At 42.3% G+C, this 23,924-nt stretch overlaps 1 protein-coding gene across 3 annotated transcripts in view; it reads right to left on the bottom strand.

The window, feature by feature from the left end:
- Positions 1–23,924, bottom strand: part of vps13d (vacuolar protein sorting 13 homolog D) — a 76,624-nt gene that overhangs the window by 22,593 nt on the left and 30,107 nt on the right. For 2 of the 3 annotated variants that reach the window (XM_084916353.1, XM_084916354.1), the window contains exons 30-58: positions 23,023–23,247; positions 22,638–22,936; positions 20,540–20,673; positions 18,139–18,294; positions 17,338–17,524; positions 16,705–16,779; positions 16,417–16,617; positions 15,966–16,055; positions 14,904–15,044; positions 14,679–14,804; positions 13,931–14,005; positions 12,371–12,473; positions 11,956–12,108; positions 11,441–11,576; positions 11,264–11,311; positions 10,664–10,814; positions 10,266–10,482; positions 9,931–10,181; positions 9,653–9,844; positions 9,433–9,559; positions 9,169–9,311; positions 8,676–8,806; positions 8,092–8,267; positions 6,147–6,270; positions 5,151–5,386; positions 4,965–5,067; positions 3,124–3,281; positions 2,897–3,005; positions 2,630–2,800 (exon numbers count right to left, since the gene is read on the bottom strand). In XM_084916353.1, the coding sequence (XP_084772479.1) occupies positions 2,630–2,800; positions 2,897–3,005; positions 3,124–3,281; positions 4,965–5,067; positions 5,151–5,386; positions 6,147–6,270; positions 8,092–8,267; positions 8,676–8,806; positions 9,169–9,311; positions 9,433–9,559; positions 9,653–9,844; positions 9,931–10,181; positions 10,266–10,482; positions 10,664–10,814; positions 11,264–11,311; positions 11,441–11,576; positions 11,956–12,108; positions 12,371–12,473; positions 13,931–14,005; positions 14,679–14,804; positions 14,904–15,044; positions 15,966–16,055; positions 16,417–16,617; positions 16,705–16,779; positions 17,338–17,524; positions 18,139–18,294; positions 20,540–20,673; positions 22,638–22,936; positions 23,023–23,247 (4,438 nt within the window). The remainder of the gene's footprint in view (positions 1–2,629; positions 2,801–2,896; positions 3,006–3,123; positions 3,282–4,964; positions 5,068–5,150; positions 5,387–6,146; positions 6,271–8,091; positions 8,268–8,675; positions 8,807–9,168; positions 9,312–9,432; positions 9,560–9,652; positions 9,845–9,930; positions 10,182–10,265; positions 10,483–10,663; positions 10,815–11,263; positions 11,312–11,440; positions 11,577–11,955; positions 12,109–12,370; positions 12,474–13,930; positions 14,006–14,678; positions 14,805–14,903; positions 15,045–15,965; positions 16,056–16,416; positions 16,618–16,704; positions 16,780–17,337; positions 17,525–18,138; positions 18,295–20,539; positions 20,674–22,637; positions 22,937–23,022; positions 23,248–23,924) is intronic. The other variant, XM_084916355.1, reaches the window with a different exon arrangement.

Genomic DNA, 23,924 nt, shown 5'->3' with positions numbered 1-23,924 from the left:
GACCACTGATCATTGGCCAATAACTAATGATCAATGTCCATAAGTACCACAGAGAGTTCACAGAGAGTTGGGGAATGGCTGCAATCACAGCACTGTAAGATGGTGACAGATGTACCCTTAAGCCCCCTCCTCGATTCAGAGATGGTCTTTCCCTTTTCATGTAAATGGCCTCTTTGACTCCCCACTCAAACCAGCGTGCCTCCCTGTCCAGGATGTGTACACCCTTATCACTGAAAGAGTGTCCACTGTGGTGAAGATAGACTGCAGAGTCCTGGCCTGACAACTTAGCTCTTTTGAGTGTTGTGCCATCTGCTTCACCAGAGATTGTTTGGTTTCCCCGATGTATAAATCCTGGCAATTCTCCCGGCCCTTAACAGTGTACAGTATACTACTCTGTTTGTGTCGGGGGACCCGATCCTTGGTGAGGTTGATCATAGAGGCAATTGGATGTTGGACGCTGAGGGCTTTGCATTGCTGAGACAGGCTGAAACTTTTGTCCACAGTTGCTTTGCTTCCATGTCTGCAATGTTGCCGTTTCTGTGGCTGTGATCAGTTCCACTAGAGGGATTTGTTTCTGTGTCACAGCAAAGTTCAACCCTTTTGGTTTTCTCTGCTTGGATGAGTTGTCTGTTAGACATATTTTTCACCCACTTGTCCCCTTCGGTGTGGCATCCTTCTCTCTTCTGGCCGCATTGTAAGTCTCTGTTGGATCCGCTCCTCTTTCGCAAGTGGTGCTAGTTTTACTCATTGTGCAAATGTACTGTTTATAAGGCTGTGGAAACCTGCAGTCAGCTGAGACAGAAGAAGACACTTGGATGATTGACGAAACCTCCAGATGAACAGAATCAACTTTTTGGAATTTTCTTACCTGGATGACTGAGCATGCATTAAGTCAATATCACGATGTTATAACAGTATGTTAAAGACTCTAAAGAAAAGCATACATACCAAGTAGCTTGAGAAGAGAGTACTGCACCTAATCTACTGGGTAGGCGAGTTTGCCATGTAGGGAGGAAAAGATTGATAACTCCCTGGTACGTTGTGGTTTCTAGTAAACCAGGTAAAACAACAACAAACTACAACAAACAAGCAGGTTAAACTATTGGTATGACCTTTTAAGATGAACAAAAGCTGTCAGAACGCATTTTCTTATTTATTATTTTGAAGAGCCTGTTAGGTGAAACTGTTTGTAATTGCTGTGTTTTTTATTTGTCTAAACCAGGGGTCAGCAACCTTTAAGACCCAAAGAGCCATTTGGACCCAGTTTCCACGGAAAAGAAAACACTGGGAGCCGCAAATACTTTTTGACATCTAAAATGAAGATAACACTGCATACATTGTTTTTTTTTACCTTTATGCTTTGTATGAACAGCTATGAAGTGTTGCTTATGAAATTCACGAAGTGCTACAAAGAAAATGAAATTTAATTCATGTAATGAACACATTTTGAACTCTTAAAAAATTATAAAAAAAGAACGACATCCAGCTGAAGGTCTCTTTTAAATGAATTAAAAGGCTGAACTTAACATATCCATGTAGCAAACAAAAACTGAGCCGTCATTCTTATACCACCTTTGGGCTTGCTCTGAATTTTAAAAATAATTGGAAAAAAGCACTATGCTGCTAAAAAATGGTTAATGTGTATGGCGGGGCGTGGCCTGCAGTGCCTCTGCAGAAGAGGTGGACGCACCTGAGTATCATCCGCAATGACGCCTCGCCACCTTAAAGTCTGTGCTCTCTCTGCTGTTGTGTTATGTGTCGGGCTCTGTGCTGGAAAGCTAAAGCCAGCTGCATGCGTACAGCAACCGTGTGTGAAAAGTGGTCAATAAAGAGATGCTGAAAAACATGTTCATGCAAACATCGTTGGGTCTGCCGTGGTATGTTTACAATGGGACTTTTGCTCCTGAACCTCTGCGCACAGCGTCTGCAAATCGGGGCTATACGAAGTCATTTTCATCTTTACGCAAGACTGTAAGCTGTCATCTGTGAGGCGCGAGCGGTGTTTGTTTTTAACATAGTTCACGGTGGGGAATAGCTGCTCAAATACGTATGTGGATCCGAAGTCCACAATTTAGGCATACTGGCAGGCCTCGTCAGAAGTAAATGCAAATAAATCTGCTCAGGCATCATTAAATGTTCTATTTTCTTCAGATATTTTTCTTTTCTTACATTTCTCCATACTTGGCCTACCTGGGGTTGAAAGTCCCGAGTCACACTCGCGGAAGCCGGGAGTGTGGTATAATAAAATATCATTTTATATTTTTTCAAGATCATGGTAAATGGCCTGTATTTGTATAGCGCTTTACTTAGTCCCTAAGGACCCCAAAGCGCTTTACACTACATTCAGTCATCCACCCACACATTGGTGATGGCAAGCTACATTGTAGCCGCAGCTGCCCCTGGCGAGACACTGCCGGACACTGGCGCCACCAGGCCCTCTGACCACCACCAGTAGGCAACGGGTGAAGTGTCTTGCCCAAGAACACAACAACCGAGACTGTCCAGGCCGGGGCTCGAACTGGCAACCTTCCGATTACAAGACGAACTGCAAACTCTTGAGCCACGATCACCCACAATAATCTCCCAAATTTAGGACTACAAGTTAATAAATAACTATTGGGTTTTTCACCTGTAAGACACGTGTGGGTCCATCTGGCAGCACCTGGACCGACAGAACTCCAGAACCCGGCCTCATCTTCTGGTTGATGAACTGCTGCTCAAGACTAGGCTCCAGAAGTCCAGAATCTGGTCCCAGAACCACCTCTGCTCCATCATACAGACCCGCAACCCCACCTTTCACCTGGAGAGTACCAGTCACCGAATAGTGTAAAACTGAAGAAAGTCATGAAAGGAAAAACACAAGCACAATAATAAGCTAAGCTGGTGGTGCACCTACCTGTACTACCAGTCGAGGCAGGCCACAGGTCAGCATGCCTGAGCTGAAGTACCATGTCTGGGTGGTGCTGCGTCGTGAGTCTGGCCTCCTCAGCATTAGTGGCTCAAAACTGGGAGAGGTAAAGAAATACCTCTTACACCCAGAGTTCATCTCAGCTTATGGTCTGGGGTCATTAAATTACTGAAAATTACTCCTGAGAGAGAATTCTTAAACTGCAGAGAACAAACCTGTTGTCACTAACAGCTGCAAGTCCAGCGATGTCCAGTACAAGAGAGGAGTCCAGTGGGCGTGGCTGAGCTGGTTTGCTCTGTGGTGGAGATGAACCTTCATGACAAAGCATGCCAGTCCCAGTCATCCTCCACAGCTGGGAACGCTTCCCTGGTTCCTGCACAATAATCCATGTAAACAGAATGATTATAATTTTCTATTATTTTCCTTTTTTCCTCTCTCTCTCTCACACACACACACACACACACACACACACACACACACACACACACACACACACAGGAAAAGATAATGGCAACAGGTTTTCTGATCAGCCTGACACGTGCATAAAATTTTTTTTTGTTTCAAAATAATACTTGAGTTGATGGCAAGTTTTGCTGCTGGGTTGCTGCTTATTCACAGTAGTGGAGAGCTAGCCTGCACACAGATGAATGCGTTAACACAATTCCAGGTAGTATTTAAAGTGTGATATTAGCAATGTGACCATTTTTAAAAGAGGGCACCTATGACTGGAGATTCAAGCCATTGCACGGTTGTATAAGGACCAAATGGATAGAAGCAACAGGCCGGACACCTCATGCTCGCAGAGCACCACCAGAATACTAGGGGATGCAGTTAATTGTCTATTAAATGTCTGGAGGCTGAGGAGTGCGATCCCCCTATAGTTGGAGCACACATCGGTCTTCATTTTAAAAGATGGGAACCACCACCCCAGTCTGCCAATCTGGAGGTACCGCCACTAATCTCCACGCAACATTGCAGAGGCGTGTCAACCAAGACAGTCCTACAACATCCAGAGCCTTAAGGAACTCAGGGCAAACGTCATCTGCCCCAGGGCCTCTTGCCAACAAGGAGCTGTTTAACTGCCTCAGTGATCTAACACCAAGTGATGGATGAGGTCCCCCCCTCGTCCCCAGACTGAAGTTTCCTCTTCAGAGGGCGTATCAATGGGATTAAGGAGATCCTCGAAGTATTCCTTCCACAGTTGGACAATATCCTTAGTTGAAAAAACAGTACTCACCTGAACAGTACACAATGTGGGAAGAGCAACGCTTTCCCCTCTTGAGTCGCCTGATGGTTTCCCAGAATTGCTTCAATGCAATCCAAAAGTCTTTATCCTCACCAAACCCCTTCCAAATCTGAATTTTTGCTTCAGCAACTGCCCGAGCGGCATACGACTTATCATCCTGGTACCCATCAGCTGCCTCCAAAATGCCGCAAGCTAACCAAGGCCGCACTGGAGCGGTTTGGAGCCAAGTGTGAACTGGCGGGAATGAAAATCAGCTCCTCCAAATCAGAGGCCATGGTCCTCGGGCAAAAACTCCAGGCCAGGGATGAGTTGCTTGGGGTCTTGTTGGCGGGGGAGGGGGGGGGGATTTACTGGTCAATCTAAGTTGCTACAATCATGAGCTTTCTCCAAAGGGTGGCTGGCCCTCGTTAAAGCCAGGGGGAGAAGCTTAGCAATTCAGGAGGGGTTCCAACTAGAGCTGCTACATCTATTGATAGATTTAAATTTCATCACAAGCAATGTGATGGAGGAGACTTGTACGTTTTTCTTGAGAGGCCATTAGTCTTATGTTGTGGGAATGTGGATCTACGACAGAATCTACGTCATATTGTAGCTCTTGTCTTTTTCTATTGCATTCATTTTGAGACGTTTTGAGTTTATATGGCCGCTAACCTGGCCAGGTCTCCCTTGAAAAAGAGATTTTATCTCAGTGAGACTTTAAGGTTAAATAAAGGTAATAACTAATAAATCAATCAATTACTATCTAAATGACTTGTAAATCAGTGCATTCTGTTTTACATTTTACAATGTATAACCTAACAAATATACTACCTTCTTCCTCAGGATGACCCTCTGAGTCTTAGTGTCCACATCTAGAACCAGTTCAGCACAGCTCACCAAACACTTCTTCCCAACAAGTCGTCTCTCGACAATCCTGCAGATACAAAATTAACCTTTGAACTTTAAAAAAAAGGAAAACAAAGAAAATGATGTCCTTTTTAATTCCTTCAGCCATACTGTGAGAAAGTGTGCGTGGCTGCGATGTAGATGAAGTTCTCATAGTAGAGTTTGTTGTATTCTCGGAAGAAGTTCATGTCAGCTGTGACCTCAGAAGATCCAGCTCCCTTCACAGTGAGTATGAGGCATGGGGGCAATGTAGGCTCATCACAGGCGTAGTCTAGTACTGCGCCTGGCTTCACCTCAGTGTGCAGCTGCATGTCAACTACACCGTGCTGCCAGAATTGAATAGGCACCTGCAACAATTAAAACAAAGGAGTTTATTCTAACAATTTACCTCATGCTCCATTTGTCTTTCATTTTTACTGAAGACGTGTAACAGATAATAAAGCAACCCAGACACTTTTGCATGTGAAGGACACAAAAAGATAAGAAATAACAAATAACCAGACCATAACTGCTATGGATCTCAAAAAAAGATTCTGAATTCCTCTCAGAACAACACCCCCCAAGTTGCAAATTAATAATAAGACCCTTTGTCTCTGGTATACTATCCATTACAGGAGGTAGAGCAGGTCGTTTAACACAAAGCACATCAAAGTATCCTTGGGCAAGTTACTGAACCCTTGGTTTACCTAATGTGTGAGAGTGTGCATGAACGTTAGACAAAAGCACTTAGGTTGAGAATAAAGTACATGAATGCGTGCTTGATTGTGTGAGGCTTGTATTATTATTTTTTTTTTTAAAGAGTGAATGTTTTATTTTATTGTTTGTGGGAGCAGCCAACCACATGATGCAAGAATTTCCTTTGGAATTGATAAAGTTTTGTGAAATGTGTAAAAAAAAAAAAGCAAGGAGTGCTGAGAGTAGAAGAGTGGTACATAAGTACTGGTCCGTTTACCATTATTGAACTTCTACCAAAGCGTGTCATTTTTTCTTTTCCGAGAGAGCTAACAGTGGATGTGTGTATTGTCAAAGACTTCAGCGAGTCCAGTGTTTTGAGTACAGGCGTTGTTTATCTGACTAACACAGTAGCACCTGACAGTTAGGACCAACCTCAGAGGTGTTGTCAATGCGGAAAGGAGGAGGCAGCTGGTCAGTGTCAGTAAAGGAGATCTGGTAGGTGGCTCCCTTGAGGGTGATCTCTGTCCGTAGGAAGAAACAATTCCCCAGTGTGTCCCTTTTTACAATAAGATACAAATAAAATCAAATAAATACATAAAATATTGTGAAATGTGTTTCTGTTTGTCTGTCTGTAACACCTGCTCCCCAGTATCCTTCTCTGTCTCAATCACCCTCTCATGTCCTCCTTCACTACATTTATGAATCATCTCTGAGGTTTCCTCCTGCCTGGCAGCTCCATCTTCAAACTCTTTGTCTAATGTATCCACCATCTCTCAGTTGCACATGTGCAAACCATCTCTCTAACTTGCACTCAGCTCTACACACCACCCTTGTTCCTGAAAATTGATACCAGCACATTTCTTTCAATTTCCAAGATTGTGTTAAACAATCTGAGTAAAACATCCACTGTCCTTTTTTCCGAGACATCTTCCTACCTGTGCAGGTATTTACACGAACCACTTTTCCACTCTTCATAGCCAAACTCACTTTTTCATTAAAAATCCTCTTCATTATTCACTAACTGTTCCCCATCCCTCCTCCCGTAGATGTCTTTCTGAAAGTGCTGTAACTAAGTTTAAGAATATAATCCACCCACTATTATCATCTTCAATGCCCTGTACCAACACAGAGCAGAGCAGCTACCTGAACACTACTCCAACAGAGGTGGATAGTAATTTTGCATCCTCACTACGTATGACTCTGGATACTGTAACTCCTCTGGAATATAGAGCCTCAAATCAGAAGTACCTGACTCCGTGGTATAATTCTCAAACACGTAGCCTAAAGCAGATAACTCGTAAGCTTGAGAGGAAATGGCGTGTCACAAATTTAGAAGATCATCATTTAGCCTGGAGAAATAGTTTGTTGCTTTATAAAAATAAATAAATAAACAAAATTAAATTTAAAAAAGCGTCCCCCCGTTAAGCTACAACATCTTTCTATTCTTCACTGATTGAAGAAAATAAGAACAACCCCAGGTTTCTCTGCAGCACTGTAGCCAGGCTGACAAAAATCAGAGCTCTGTTGAGCCAACCATCCCTTTAACGTTAACTAGTAATGACTTCATGAACTTCTTCAAAAATAAAATGTTAACCATTAGAGAAAAAATTACTCATAATCATCTCACAGATGTAATATTATCTACAGCTACTTTTAGGTATAATACCAATCGATCTTTCTGAGTTAACATCAGCAATTACTTCCTCCAAACCATCAATGTGTCTTTTAGACCCCATTCCTACAAAACTGCTAAAAGATGTCCTGCCATTAATTAACCATGGGTTCCTCAGTTTCAGCCAATGTGGCAACTTGTACATGGAAGAATGGAAAAACAGGGCTTTGTTATCCTACCCTGGTCATTGTCATTGGCTCAGGTATGTGGATGACACCTGGGTGAAAATCAGATCTCAAGATTTAAGAGATTTTATCCATAAAATATTCTCTCAGATTATTAGAAAAACAAAATTCATGAGAAAATTTTTTTACAGCCAGTAACAAGATTGCTTTCAATGCAACATTCGATACACCTCATCAAGTGACAGATGGAGCTGTTTATCATGAATTTGTCTGCCATGACCTGACCTAATCAAGTCATAGCAGACACAGATGAGAGAGGGACATGGCAATCAAATAATCCAGACTACACATCCGCATAGGAATTCCACAGTAGTATATCATTTCAGCTTTTGAATTTTTCGTTTAGAGGCCATGCTACACATGAATAGAAATGGCACATTCTTTAAATAACTGCATGTGAATTTCATCAAGCTGGCTGCTGAGTGGGGAAACGTGCTTCTAGAGGGACTTTGGCATCACGGAAAGACAACATGGACATTTGCTAAAAGATTAATGTGTCTGCATACAGTAGGTAGCTCACCTCATATTTACATGAAAAGACTTGGGTTTGTTAACCTCAAAACCTCCTGACCATGTGCAATTGGGGATGTCCATGAAGCGCACACATAGCAGTTGGTCATAATCATTTCGTGGCCAGTGAAAGACAACGCTGGAGCCTGGCAGGGTGGAGATGTAACCATCCGGGTTGGCCGTACCCTAGGACACACATGAATATTTGTTGTTATGGGAATACTGGTTCCCTGGAATCACTTTATTACTTTATTTATCTTTAATTATTTACTTAGTTACAAACCAGCAAAGCAAAAAGAAGCACTGTTTTAGTCTTTGGGCCTGAAAAGTAGAAGTCCCGAGTGACAGGGATGTCAAGGCTGAACCTGGTTGGTTTGTTTGTTTGGTTTGTTTATGTAGGGACAGGATATGGACAGTTTTTTTTTTCCTGTTTGCGTATCGTATCTTTACAGGTCAGAGTAAAGAAGTAGACAGGGAATGATAGAGAGAAGTATGAAACAAAGATCTCTGCCTCACTCTAAGCTGCCACTACTCTAAAACACCTGTGCAAAATAAATAAAAAATAAAATAAGTATTATCCAGAGTTTCTTTTACCTTTCCTCTTGCAAATTCTCTCTGAGCAAAGGCCAGTTTGTGTGTAGATCGGTTGTCCAGCAGGTAGCGTGGGGCAAAGGTTACGATGTGTGTGTCTCTATAGCGTCCTTTTCCTTTGCGCACACTGATACCTGTGTCAGTGAGACAGGAAACAGTTAATGAACTGTCATTATATTTTGGGGTAGTGAGAAGAGAGTGCTGTAACGGGCGACATTTAGGAACAGGAGAAAGATCCTTGTTACACAGAACTATAGAATCAGGGCAAAAGGCCACACAAGGCACAAAATAACTCAAAACTGATCAAAAAAAATGAGGGAAAATACTAAGAAAACAATTAGAGAAAAAATATTAACTCATCTAAAATGTAACCATGAATTTGTTGCATCAGTACTGACAGCAAATCATCCAGAGAGGTCACGAACACACTATGATAAAATCTGCCGGACATCATTCAATCATTCAGCTCACACCGGTTGTGAATAGACCAACTTGCCTATGTTGTAAATGAGGCCAGGCCTGTTTCCATGTTGGATCACTTTGACTGCTCTGACTCCACTTCCTCCATCCAGGGAGAAGCCTTGACACCAGCCAGGAATTCCATCTGGATGGATCCCTTTACCAATCCGCATTGTACACCTGGGATCATTATAGATGGGGAAATAAATAGAAAGTAAGGATGAAGGAATCAAATTCTATACCTGCTGGGTAGAACTTGAGGCTTACTGTGGAATCCCTGTTGTTTATGACACACACTTACATGGCAGGCTGTTCCTTGTCGGTGTAGCAGAAGAGTAACGGGCTGAGGCTACGGGCCAGCTCGTGCTCCTCAAACTGGCCTGCTGCATCAGTCTTGGTATTGTCCTGACGGAAAATTAATGGCAGACCTGAGGGATAAAACCGGCTTTAGAAAACAGAAGCTTCCGGGAAAGTGTTTGCTTTTAATAATCAGAGTAACTATTGCGTTCAGAAAACATTACCAGTCTTGTTGATAAGCCAGTAGGGGGCAGAAATCAAGATTTTTAATGCTCCTTGTGCTCGTAAAATGATGCGAATGGTGAGACAAAGAAGACGTTTGTTGGTGTCATACAGCCGCATGCGCACTACATAGTTCTGAGTTCCCGGAGGAATCAGCAGCTCTTTACACACAGGGAAGTTCTCCAGCAGGACTCCTAAAGAAGGATGCACATCATCAACATGGAGACTGAGAATACAAGTTTATGACATAAACACCAGCTGATGTTTGGCAAATGCTCACCCAGCTCCATGTTCTGTGAGGTGTCAGCAGCATGGAGCACAGCCTCTTTTCCCGGCTTCAGTGAGCCTTTAATGGACATTCCTTTAATGTAGTAGCTGATGTCACAGGGCAGCAAATTGGCCAGCACCATGGTAGGCAGAAGGTAGACCGTGTGCCCTGGCTGTCGATAGATTTGCTTTGTACTGCCAGAAACGTATTTGTTGGCAGGCTGCTGGTCTGGGTAGTTCTCCTTTTTTATGACCACGCAAAACCTGCAAGACAGGAAGAAACATTAAGAATGGTATTGAGTGCAGGCGAGACAAGAAGAAAGAGCAAAAACATCTGACCAGATCTACCTGAAGTTGTGCTTGAGGCTGTCATCAAAGTCTGCTGACTGACACTCCCTCTTACTGCTGCTGATCTCTCCAGGCCGCTCCACCGTGGTCCAGTGGATAGGAACCTTACAGAAGAACAAGCCCAGGCCTTTAGGCCGAGACTGCAGCCGCCAGGAGGTCAAGTGGAGGGGGACTGCCAAGGCCTGGCCAGGCAGGATTGGAGGCAACACTACTGGTTCTGTCAAAACACACACGCACACACAAATAGAAGGATTTAACAGAAGACAAGAAAATAACATAGAATAACCTAAACTACATACAATAAAACATAATTAAAAAATAGGATAAATCAGTGGTTGATTGGATGGTTGATAAAATAAATGACCCTACAGTAGATGGGAAATTGAGCAGCGTCTTACTGTCAGGCGCTGAGGGGCTATCCAGTCTGACCTCCATAGGAACATCCAGTCGGTTCTTGACCATGAGGGCAGAGCGGACTGTGACCACCTTCCTGGCACTGCCCTCCATTGTGATGGAGAAGACCACTCTCACAGGAGGCAGGGCAGAGAACTGAGGAGCCATTAAGTATGAGGTGTATTATTAGCAACAGTCACGTCAAAGTCGTCCATCTCTTCACACTCAGAGTCTCTTAACTTCTGAGAACAGCTTAGAACCTTTGTAATTTGACAAATGCAGTGAAGTTTGTCTTCAGCTTCTTTGTCCTTTTAACTCCAATGAACTTCATTTTTTTTATTTGTAGTATTAGATCATAATCAACAATACACAAGGTACATTATACTAGATCATCCTTTGTCATGTATTATACTGGGCTGCTATTTGTTGCCAGTCATTTGAAAACTGTGAAAAACCTGACTAGACTAAAGACTGACAGAGCTGTTCACAGTCTGATTTCCTGCTGCGTAACAAGCATTAAGCTGTTACTGTAGCTTTAGAGTCTCTTCAAAATGCTTGCCTTCTCTGCTGTTCACTAATCTGGAAACAAGATGTGGCATACTTACGTAAACGTGTGGGTGGATAATGTTGGTCCTGCTGATAGGGCTGCCGACCTGTGGGAAAGTAAAGGAGCAAAAAATATTTAAGATGAGAAAAAAAGGAACAACAAAAAAACATCCCACCCTAGAAGGCAGAAAACCTTAGCATTACTAATATGAATTCTGTTTTTGAGTTGCGCTCACAGTGTTGGAAGAGCTGCTCCTGTCTGGAGCTGCATAACGAAAGAAAATGCCCACTTTGTCCACAGACACCGGCTTCACTTGCTCCCATCCACATACACGAACCAGCAGCTGGTGCAGTTTCAGCTCATGAGTGTGTCTGTATTGAAAAAGGCAGTGATACACAGTAAGGGTGCGTAGCTCTATAGAGATGAACCATCTAAAAATATGAGCTGCATCGGGTTGGAGCTCATTTACCTCAACCAAATTGCTATTCACCCTGTTAATGTACTGACAGTTTTCTTTTAATTAAAAAGGCAAATGTGAAATGCTTTACACTAACCAAATATCATTCAGATTCTTCTTGCATATCATCATTTGAGCAAAGTAGACAGCTTCTTAACAACATCTTAATTTCAGACAGCTGCTTATTAAAAGCACAGTTAAGCTGCTGTGTTATCACAAATAATCAAACCGGGAGGAATAAAGGTTAAGACAGTCAACAGAGTCACTGGATGCAACGTGAAGCCGAGCAGTACCGATGACGGAGTTTCTCATGGGCCTCAAACTCAAAGGGAATCTCCTCCCCAGGCAGCACCTCTCTCCACTGGCTCACATTGTGGCTGTCATCAGGTCCTGAACTGTGGACATCAGAAATGGAGTCTGCACTACTGCTGTGGGAGAGTGCTACCCTGTGGGAAACATGTAAAGAGCTTCAGGTACTTGTCTATTCTTTGTGGCTGAGGCAATTCTTTGCTGTGTAAATTCACGCTTCATTAGATACATATTAAACCCAAACTGAGAAAGTTGTGGTGTTAGCAAACTGATGTACATGCACTCAGCATTAACAGCACTGTCAGAGTACAGTCAGTGTTCACTTGTTGGCAGTTCATTTCTATGAAACATGGTGTTTCTGCAGATTGTATGCATTAAGATCGTTATGGTTACACCTACCTGGTGGGTGTTGTAGTCATAGTGGCAAACCACATAGTACATCCAGTATGGTTGCGTAGAGCATAGGGGACAAAGGGCTGCCTCTTCTTAGACAACTTGACATCTGATAGAAACAGAATTAAAAACAGAGTTTGTATATATACATATACACAGACAGATAGAAAGATAGATATTCAGATGGGTTACTGGAACAAGAAGGTCTAAGTGGATGACGGATGAGAATAGGGAGCGGAAAGGATAACAATAAAATTAAATATATGTAAATAAAACACATAGAACTAATAATGGTTCATCCTAATACCAACTGCAGTATTACTTTGAATCCCTCAGTAATGTTTGTAGCGCTGCTGAGCAGATAGAGCTAGACTTAAATGGCTTTATTTTTTGGTTAAGAACTGTAAATGCAGACATTTAGACAAATTTTTTCCATTCCAAGTCATTTCTATTTCTTTGTATGCATGTTGTTTGGTTTCTTCCTGTGTGAGTACTATAACAGTATTAACAATTAATGATCAACGGCCAAAGGGAATGATGTGTGCAAGCAAGAGAGTTTTACATCCAGAACAGGTTTTAGCAGTTCATCCACAACCAGAGACTGAAATGCACCAAGTATTGCATTTCACTTGGTATCACAAAACTTAACAATACTCACTTAGAAGCTGGAAACATCACATTTTTTATTTAAAAGCTTTAGGTAGCAGACATGAGGAGAAATGAGAGTGAGAGAGAATGAACAGATGGAGCGGCTCTGCTGTAAGTCGGCTTCTTTGTTATTCTTGTCTGTAGTTTGACATTTTTAATACTGATATCAGACATAATTTATAGAGTATGATCATTTTGGTGCTAGTCAGAATCTGACTGAGCCTAGTATAATAAGGGAACACACAACAAACTGTGATGCAGTGATAAGAAGATTCAAACCCATCGGCCAGCTTTGCAAAGTTTGCATGTTCTGTGTTGTTTGGGTACGACAGCTTTTCCCCACAGTCCAAACACATTGTGTTGGGTTAACTGGTGACTCTGCCTGTCAGTGTTAGCTCTGTAATAGACCGGGGACCTGTCCAAGGTGCACCCTGCCCCTCGCCCTATGACTGGGATAGGCTCAAGTAAAGAAAATGGATGGACAGATCAATGGATGAAGTGAGGCTATCCAACAGAAGTAATTTTGTTCTCACTTCTAAACAACTTGTGGCAATTTTGAGCAAAAACAGTTTGGGTTTAGTAGCTAAAATAGATTCCCAGCATGAAGCAGGTGCCAGTGAAATCATGGCGATGCTGACATCAGGTCAGCTACAATTCAGCTTCACAGGTTTAGTACAAGTACTAACGCGAATTACAAGTACTGAAATAAAGAGACTACTCAGAAGAACAAAAGGTCTGCAGAGCTTAGGAAAAAGCTGGCTTTGTGTACCAGTGGAAACACATGGGGTATGTGGTTCCTAAAAGAGACAGGCATGCAAAACAAGAACCTCACCAGCACTCCAATAGTTTAAAAAAATCCCTAACTGTGGTACTGATGCTACTGAGGAGGCTGAGTGGGTGGCTTAATCTGAACTGTACCTCTGGAATGAATCTGATGCTCGAGGCAAGTCAAGCTGGCTGTGCTCCTAGTTCTAAGGTGAGCAAGAGGCGCACCTGATAGTAGAGACAGATAGTTGAAACAGAGACACATGCAGAGGGAACACACAAGAGGGTTAGTGTTATCCTTCAAACAAGAACACCAGCAATGCACTGAAAATCATCTCTCAACCAACACCCAGGTAGATGATTCCCATCTTATTCAAGTGAAGGAGCAGAAAAATCTAGCAGCTGGGGATAATGTGAGCGACTTTGTGATTGGCTCTTTAAAATGTATTGAAGGAAAACCTAACTAAAGGAAGAGAATGGCAGCTTAAGTGTTTTCTTTAGAAGAGAGCGGCTTATCAATCGAGTGTGTCACAGGATAACCAACCAGTGCTTGACCAGCTTCTAAACTAGGATAACAGGCGAGCTTCTGTTTTCTTACCCTGGCAACAATCTTACATAGTACTGTCTGAGCTGACAATACAAATAAAAACTGTTCAAAGAACACAATGTAACTGTTCATTCAGCTTTACAAAGTTACAAGACTGGAGATGTCATGCAGCTTGTCGTGCAGTGTTAGCATTGTACTGATAATGACACCTGAGTGCTGATGACACCTGAAACGGCCACTTTCAGGTGATTCAGGTGATTTTCAGGCGATTTCAGGTTTTTGGATTTTCTCTTTTACACATTAAAAAAAAAAGCTCTAGAGTCCATTAGTTGTTACCGATTTGCTGTAACTTACTTTGCCCAAAGCTGGGTGGATCAACTGAAGAGCCTATCCAGGGCATAGGGGGAGAAGTCTGGGGGGGCTGGTCCTCCTCATTACAGTAGTCAGCTATCCAGGAGCTCTTGGTGGTGGTGTATTGTTCTGAAAAGGCCAGACATACACATGAGCCACAGGTCTGCCATGTGGGACAATTTTAACACTGTAACTGGAAACACTGTGTGAAAGTCCCTCCTTACTTACCCAGCAGGACAGACGTGATGTTGATGTCCAGTCTCTGCTTGGCTCGAATCCCCATCTTAAGACGTGGAGGATGGAGACGACCGGCGGCCTGCTGCTGCCACGAAAGGATGCAGGGCCAGGGCTCAATAAAGGGCTCCCAGCCTGGCACACAGACAGAGATCAACTTAGCAAAACACTGTGCAGTATGCAGTATCATGTTAGTATTCATTTCTTCTTATTTTTTAGAGCTAAATACTGCCTGAACTGAAGCTCCTATTTCTGCTTATCTAACATTATGTCAAAGTTTATAGCAACTCTTGGCTCTCTATATTCTTCTGTTATACCTTTCTACTATAAGGTTGGACTGTCTGTGGATGTCGCTTCTCTCATCTCGGGAACAATGTTAAAGTCAGGCCCTTGCTCCTCGATGGATGGATGATTGGGTGAATGAATGTTTTTCTCTCATTTACAGAATATAATTCACAAATCCTGGTTTTGCATTCAGAGCATTCTGTTGTCAGGAACGTTCCCATTTTAAAGAGCTGCTTAAAACGAGCAGCCAGAAGGAATCTGAGTTTCTCAGATCAGAGAGGAGGATGAGCTTTGAAGGTTGTAGCTCTATACCTTTAGAACTCCACCCTAATGGACTCTTGGGTCCTCCATTAGGCCTCAGTACCCCCTGTGGGCAAAGTGTGCAGTGACAAGAGAAGAGGCCTGGCCTGCCTACAGGGGCTGCACTTGACACGACTCACTTTGTTGATCGTGGTGCACATGATTCTGTTATACAAACCTGCTGACAACATGAAAATGAAGAGCTGTTGTTTTTCTAATGGCTGTAAAATAAGTAAACACGAGTTTCACACATATATATTCTCTATCTCTCTCTATCTAGAGAGTTCTGAACTCTGTTGTGAAACATCCTAATACATTTTACAATGCCATTAAAACTCTTGTCAAACTCTGAAAATAACAGTCTACTGAGACACTCCTTTTGATTAATCTGCATAAACATAAAAACACAGATGTAGGAAACAAAGAATGTTCACCATATTGTGTAAACATGTAGTAAGTAAATCCTATTACCTGACAGCTCTCTGTTGTAGTAGTCTCCAGACAGAGTGAAGCTAGCATTGCCTTCATGGATGGAACCAATGCGCTGCAGCACGTAAAGCCCTTTAATGACAAAGACTCTGAGATCAGGCTGAGAAACAGGTGGATGCTGTTCATTGGATTTAGTGAAGGTGCTTACCTGTTTCATCTTATGCTTAAGGTCTAAAATTTCCAATACTAAAGTATTTTCTCCAATAACATAAAAGAAGCGCTTTCAATTTTGTTTTCCAACATTATTTGGAACACAAGCAGCCCATGTTAGTGGGCACGAGAACAGTAACTTCTAAGTGAATCTAATAAATGGCTTTGCTCAGCAGCAGTTGCTGAGGTAAGATTAAAATGTGCCACTTGAGCTTAAACTACTGGATGCTGACTAATCAATTTTAAATGTCTTTGGTAACAACCATTATTTAGAGAGACTTACTGGAAAAGGTTAGTTCTGCCAGCGGTATGTCACAGTCCAGGCAGTCATCGATGAAACAGATGCAGATGCTATCAGCCTTCACCTCCACTCCTGACAAAGGAGCCGAGTGGCTGCTGGTCCCAGAACTAGCCCTGGCTCGAGGATGACCTGCTATATTCTCAGCATTCTCCAGCAGCCATGTTGCAGCTTGATCCAGCTGACCTGATGGACAAATAATTGGATTTTTAGGAAGGTTTGCACAGATTGTTAAGCATTTCATCTACTTCCAGTTTTAATAGTCTCACTCACCTTTACAATGGATCAGGGCTGTTTTGCAGTCCTCCTTCCTGAAACCAAGGTCTTCTAAGTGGGTTAGCTGACCCTCTGAGGGAAACATATTTTAGTGGAATAACAGTATATAATCAGTAATCAGTGCAACTAAAAATACAATCTAAAAAGTCAGGAATGAGGTAATAATGTAAAAAAGTATGCGTATACATGCACACTGATCTAAGGAGCTTGGAAAGAAAAGCGTGTGGACTTCTTTAAGTTTCCTTGAATACGTTTCACCTCTCATCAGAGAAGTTTCTTCAGTTCTAATAGCAACTGGTGGAGAGTTCCAGTCTTAACGCCCACTCACATCCTGGGCCATTTGACCTCAGGAAATCACACGATAGGGTGGGGCTAGGTTTCACAGTGGGTTCACCCAAAACCTTGGCTGATTGTGACCCACACAAGTGTTCTCACCTTGGCTTAGTGTGATTAGGCAGAGGATCAATAGGGGGTCCTTGACCCTCTTGGGGGACACTCCCATAGGGCTTAAAATCTGGGACTCTCTTCCATTTGACCTTAGAACTGATGAAGCTTGTCAGATGAAATGTCTTCAAGAAACTTAAAGGCATTATGTTGATCTATGAAGACTTAAAAATCTGTACAGCATACCTATAAGGAACTCAGTCTTCTGCCTGAAGATGTCTTTGGGTGCAGGGCTGGCTCCTTTGGTGGGGGGAGCAGTGGTGTCAGAGACATGAGGCAGTGGGGCACTGGCAGTAGGGAGAGACTTGGTGATGGCCAAGAAGAGCTGTATGTCGTTGTAGGATAGACGGATGTCTAGAGCTGGAAACTGAATCTGCCAGAAAATCAGATCCAAAGCTAACTTGGTAATCCATACTGTTACATTCTGTGAAGAAATACTGGGAAATACTCCATATCTGCTTTCAAAGCTCTTTTTAACGCATGTCTTCTAACTTCAACTATTTTATGACAAAACTAAAACCTCAATCGCAGGACTAGTCTTTACCAGCCATGCTCAGCGTCACTGATATTTTTTTCACAAACTTATGTAGTTACTAGTTGAAGCTATCAAACATTAACAAAAATATAAACAATGAATGGAAATGATATGTGAATTAAATTTTATTGACATAGAGGCAGCAAAGGCTGAGTTGAGATTAAGGAAATTGTCCAAAAATACAGTACAGCTAGCTTCATGTGCATTTCGAGTTACCAGCTTTAATCACCAAGTGTCATCATTATTCCAAAGCCATTGTCATTAAAGTTGAATCTTGCCCATTTCTATGCACTAACAGGCAGCCTGGACAACAAGGCTTTTTTCATAATCTTCGGGGCGTCCTGCCAATGTAATGCAATATCTTATCCTATGTCTCTTTTGAAAATATGTTGAACTTGCAAGTAACCCCCGACCTTAGTTTACTGTACATAGGTTGATTGTAAACCTCTAACCTCCAGCAGCGGTGGGATGTCCTCTACATTGAAGGCGTCCAACAGACCTGAACTGCTTTGGTATGTGGGGCTCCCACACAGCTCCAGCTGGATATTGACCGGGTCGATGATGGAGAGTGCAGTTTCCTGCTCGCTGCCCAGCCGACATGAGAACACCTGGTGTCACAAAATTCGTCAGAATCAAAGGAGTTGAAGTTGATAGCAGTTTTCATATGCTAACCTACTCACTCATCCAAGTGACTTCTGCAGTTTCAGCTGAATGCAGGTTTCCTCATTCTTATAAACAGAACATTTGTACAGGGTGGGCCATTTATATGGATACACCGTAATAACATGGGAATGGTTGGTGATATTAAAGTCCTGTTTGTGGCACATTAGTATATGTGAGGGGGCAAACTCCTCAAGATGGGTGGCGACCATGGTGGCCATTTAGAAGTCGGCCATCTTGGATACAACTTTTGTTTTTTCAATAGGAAGAGGGCCATGTGACACATCAAACTTATTGGTAATGTCACAAGAAAAACAATGGTGTGCTTGGTTTCAATGTAACTTTATTCTTTCATGAGTTATTTACAAGTTTCTCTTTGTTCACAGCCATTGACATGTCGAAGAGGTTAACACGTGAGGAGTGGATCGAAATTGTGTTGATATCTGGTGACCGCAGTAACCGGGTCATTGCAGCAGATTTCAATGCCAGACACCCTACGAGACCACCCATCTCCCATGCTACAGTTAGCAAACTGCTTGCTAAGTTTCGTGAAACTGGTTCAGTGTTGGATTTGCCAAAATGTGGACGCAAGAAAACTGTCACTAATGAAGAAACATCAGTGGCTGTCCTAGTTTCATTCAGCAAGAGCCCACAGCGTAGCACTGGCCGCATGTCACTGGAGAGTGACATTAGTCGAACATCCCTTCGGCGGATATTAGCTACTCACAAATGGCACCCTTACAAACTCCAGCTACTGCAGCATCTCAACGAGGATGACCCAGATTGGCGCACAGAATTTGCAGAATGGGCAAAACAAAAATTGGAACAGGACCCTCAGTTCACACAGAAGATTTTGTTCAATGATGAGGCAAACTTTTATGTGAATGGTGAAGTTAACAAACAAAACCACCGCTATTGGTCTGACACTAACCCACATTGGATGGATCTCTCCAAGACTGTTGGACCAACAAAAGCGATAGTTTGGTGTAGTATATGGGGTACAACGATAGTGGGTCCATTCTTCATCAATGGAAACCTCAAGGCCACTGGATATTTGAAATTGCTACATGATGATGTGTTTCCCTCTTTGTGCACTGAAGCTGGCACGTTCCCTGAGTTTTTCCAGCAAGATGTTGCACCACCACATTATGGGTGCCAGGTCCGAGCATTCCTAGATGAACAGTTTCCTGGAAAGTGGATTGGTCGTCATGGGCCAATTGAATGGCCCCCAAGGTCTCCTAATCAGACCCCCTTAGACTTTTATCTTTGGGGTCATGTGAAGGCAATTGTCTATGGTGTGAAGATACGAGATGTGCAGCACCTGAAACTACGGATACTGGATGCCTGTGCTGGCATTTCTCCTGCGGTGTTGCTATCAGTGTGTGAAGAGTGGGAGAAGAGGGTTGCATTGACAATCCAACACAAATGGCAGCACATTGAACACATTTTATAAGTGGTCAGAAACTTGTAAATAACTTATGAAAGAATAAAGTTACGTTGAAACCAAGCACACCATTGTTTTTCTTGTGACATTACCAATAAGTTTGATGTGTCACATGGCCCTCTTCCTATTGAAAAAACAAAAGTTGTATCCAAGATGGCCGACTTCTAAATGGCCACCATGATCACCACCTATCTTGAGGAGTTTGCCCTCTCACATATACTAATGTGCCACAAACAGGACTTTAATATCACCAACCATTCCCATGTTATTACAGTGTATCCATTTAAATGGCCCACCCTGTATATTGACTGAAACTAGCACCACTGACTAACAATGTGCTGTGAGGTAGTTTCTTGATCATTAATATGCATCATGACCATTGATCAATCTCAACTGATTAATGTCCATGAGTACCATTCACAGAGAGCTGGGGAATAGTTGCAATCACAGCATTGTAAGATGGTGACAGATGTACCCTAAAGCCCCCCTCCTCGATTCAGAGATTGTCTTTCCCTTTTCATGCAAATGGCCTCTTTGACTTGGACTGTTACTGATGGGTGGATAAGTGATGAAATGCTTCTCCCACTGAAAGCGCTACATCCAGATGAACTTTTTGGTAGAGCCATAATAGTAATACCACAATTAGATCATTTAATGTGTTTTCATTTTTAAACATCATCTCTTTGAACTGAGTAAAAGAACTGTGATAAATGAGCAGCAGTACTACAACTAGCAGTCTCAGCTGTCACCTCTATTCCTGCCAGGCTGCCAGAGAAGGGTCGGTCCAGCAGACGGGGTTTGTAGGTAAGGACAGTGGTGCCCTTTAAAATGATGGCATTGGTATCCAGGCAGGACGAATCCTCCACAACCACAAACTCTGTTCCTGTACATGAAATGGCAAATATTTAAAATGGCAAACTCAGTAAAATATGCAGGTCAGGTATTTTAGGATAACCCAAAATATTTCTAAGCCCTGGCATAATTTACAAATGCAGGAGATGAAATGCTACACAAATATATTTTTCTTCAGTGACATTTAAGTTATTATATGTGACTTTTTTTTAAACTATAAATGTAAAAAAAAAAAGGTTTTAGTTGTCTGACCAGTGACTGCCTGATGTGCAAGTCCTGTTTTTTTAACACTATGCAAAATAATTGTTAATAACATAGCATTCTAAAATGGGAGTGTATACAGCAACTAAGTTGTGCATGAAGATTGTGAGAGAAATACAGCATGTCATGTAAAGGAGATGGGGTATACAGCTGATTTTGTAAGTTTGCCCTCTAACAAAGAAATGATCAGCCTATAATTTTAATGGCAGGTTTATTTGAACAGTGAGAGACAGGACAATAACCAAAAAAATCCAGAAAGATGCATTTCAAAAAAGTTAAAAATTAATTTGCATCTTCATGAAGGAAATAAATATTTGATCCCTTTGCAAAACATGGTTTAGTACTTCGTAGCAAAACCTTTTTTGGTAACTGCAGAAGTCATACGTGTCTTGTAGTTGGACACAAGTTTTGCACATATCTCAGGGGGGATTTTGTCCCACTCCTCTTTGCAGATCTTCTCCAAGTCATCAATGTTTCATGGCTAATGTTTGGCAACTCTAACCTTCAGCTCCCTCCACAGATTTTCTGTGGGATTGGAGACTGACTAGGCCACTCCAAGACCTTAATATGCTTCTTCTTGAGCCACTCCTTTGTTGCCTTGGTCGTGTGTTTTGGATCATTGTCATACTGGAATAACCGCCCACGACCTACTAACAGTACCCTGGCTAAAGGAAGGTGGTTATCACCCCATCCATCCTCCCTTTGATGTGATGCAGTTGTTCTGTCCCTTTGGCAGAAAAACACCCCCAAAGCATGTTTCTACCTCCATGTTTGATGGAGTTCCTTCCGAGCAGTTCTGGCCTTCCGAGTAGTTCTGGCCTGATTCCTCACAGTTCTTATTTTCATAAACTCCACGAGGTGAGATCTTGTGTGGAGCTCCAGACCGAGGGAAACTGGCAGTTATTTTATGATTCTTCCATATGCGAATAATTGCACCAACTGTTGTCACCTTCTTACCCAGCTGCTTGGCAATGGTCTTGTAGTCCATTCCAGCCTTGTGTAGGTCCACAATCTTGTCCCTGATAACGATGGAAAACTCTTTGGTCTTGGCCATGGTGCAGGTCGATGGATTGCTTCTACGGACAGCTGTCTTTTATACAGGTAACAAGCTGAGAAGGCTCCAAATGTCAGCTTGTTACCTGTATAAAATATAAATGGGAGCCAGAAATCTTGCTGATTGATGGGGGGTCAAATACTTATTTCCTTCAAAATACAAATTAATTTACTGTTTTTTTTTTAAATGCATTTTTCTGGATTTTTTTTCTCTCACAGTTCAAATAAACCTATCATTGAAATGACAGACTGGCCATTTCTTTACTGGTGGGCAAACTTACAAAATCAGTAGGGGTTCAAATAATTTCTCCCCTGACTGTGAGAGACCAAGCAATCTTTTCCCAATATGTCACAAGCACTAAAGGACAGTCTTATGAAGTAGTTAGCTCCATATAATGAGTGGAGGAAAATCAATCACTTTTCATTACAGTTCTTTTCATTTGTAGATGCAGTGAAAATACAACTGCTGAATGGAAGTATTTCTGAATTCATTAAAAAATAAAATTATCTTAAAAAAAAAACTTGTTCCTGTTAGACTGCTAGTAGCATTAGTTACAGTACTGTGTGTAGCCACTGTAATCTGAGGTTTAAGCTACATTTTGGTGTGCCAACAACCACACTTTGACTACTTTTCAATATAAGAGCACACACGGTTTTCTTTCTTTGTTCTTCATGTCTGACCTGTGACGTTGATCTTGATCTCAAGGCAGCGCTCCTGGGTGACCGACACTGTGGACCTCTTGGTGACTACCCCACTCTTGACTGTCTTTGGCATAACAGTTCCTATTGTACTGGCCATGGTACAGGAACCTGAATCTGTGCTAGTGTTACTAGGCCAGCGCTGATGATGTTTGGCATCACTGGGTATCTTCTCAGTCGGCTTCTGCAGGAAGTCCTGTACCAGCTGGACCCAGTCAAAGATGAGAAAGACCCTGAGGTTATTGAGGACCACTGTGAAGCTGGAAGACTCACGTGTGGATCTGTAGAAAGGGAGATCATAATGTAAGTGACTAACATTATCTAGGATGTCCACTTCTTCCAGTTCAAAGATGTTCTCCAGTGTTACCTATAATGCAGTTCAAGCTGTAAGGATGCCCGGTTGGCGCCTGTTTTGGATGCCTGGAGAATGCAATCAAATACATTGTGCCTTGTCCCATCATCTTCACCGGCTCTTTTATTTAACCCGGTGTATCGAGTGTCATATGCCAGCAGGGAATGAGACACCAGGTTGACAGACTTGGATCCATTAGAGAGACTCTCAAAGAGCAGCTTTGATTTAAGGAAGTCGAACCTTTGAAAGAAAAATAAAAACAAAAGGGTGAAATGGAATAGTTTCAAACTCCCCTGTAAAAAAAATTACCAATTTAAATCCCTCAACCACCACCACAGTTTTTCATCCATCGAATATTAGATGACCAAACCCAAGTTGCAACTTTTAGCTGATGTTTGTAGGAAATCAAAGAAGACATATAGCTTCCGTTTCTTCTTGGTGCACAAACTAAAATGGTACAAAATGATTTAAAATTCTCTGGAGACGTTTGGCTATGATGCACAGTGCCACGTTTGGAGAAAACCAAATACAGCATATCAGCACACCTCATGCCAACTGTTAGCTTAATGCTAGAGCGGTGATGGGCTACATTGCAGCCACTTGCAGTCACTAAGTATGGAGACCATGAACAATCTGTGCACATATCTCAAGCACTGTCCACCATAATGGACATGATAAAAGCACCAGTTGCTAGGGAAAAATGTCTATTCCCCCACAGGCTGGCAGAGGTTTTTGGAGGTTTCTGGCTTTTGGTAGGTGACCTTGAATGCAAAGAAGGTACTGTACCAGAAAAGCTCCAAGTGTTTGATTTGATTGCTAGCAGACTGCCACAGTTGCCGGTAGCTTTTTATGTTTGTCTGCAAACTACGAGTTAAGCAGTAGTACATCTTGAGAAAGAGTGACGCAAACCAGAGATT

The sequence above is a fragment of the Perissodus microlepis genome, chromosome 20 (assembly GCF_051167445.1).
Source record: "Perissodus microlepis isolate ML-2025 ecotype Zambia chromosome 20, ASM5116744v1, whole genome shotgun sequence".
In the NCBI taxonomy this organism is placed as follows: domain Eukaryota; kingdom Metazoa; phylum Chordata; class Actinopteri; order Cichliformes; family Cichlidae; genus Perissodus; species Perissodus microlepis.
This window is presented reverse-complemented; position numbering and strand designations above follow the sequence as displayed.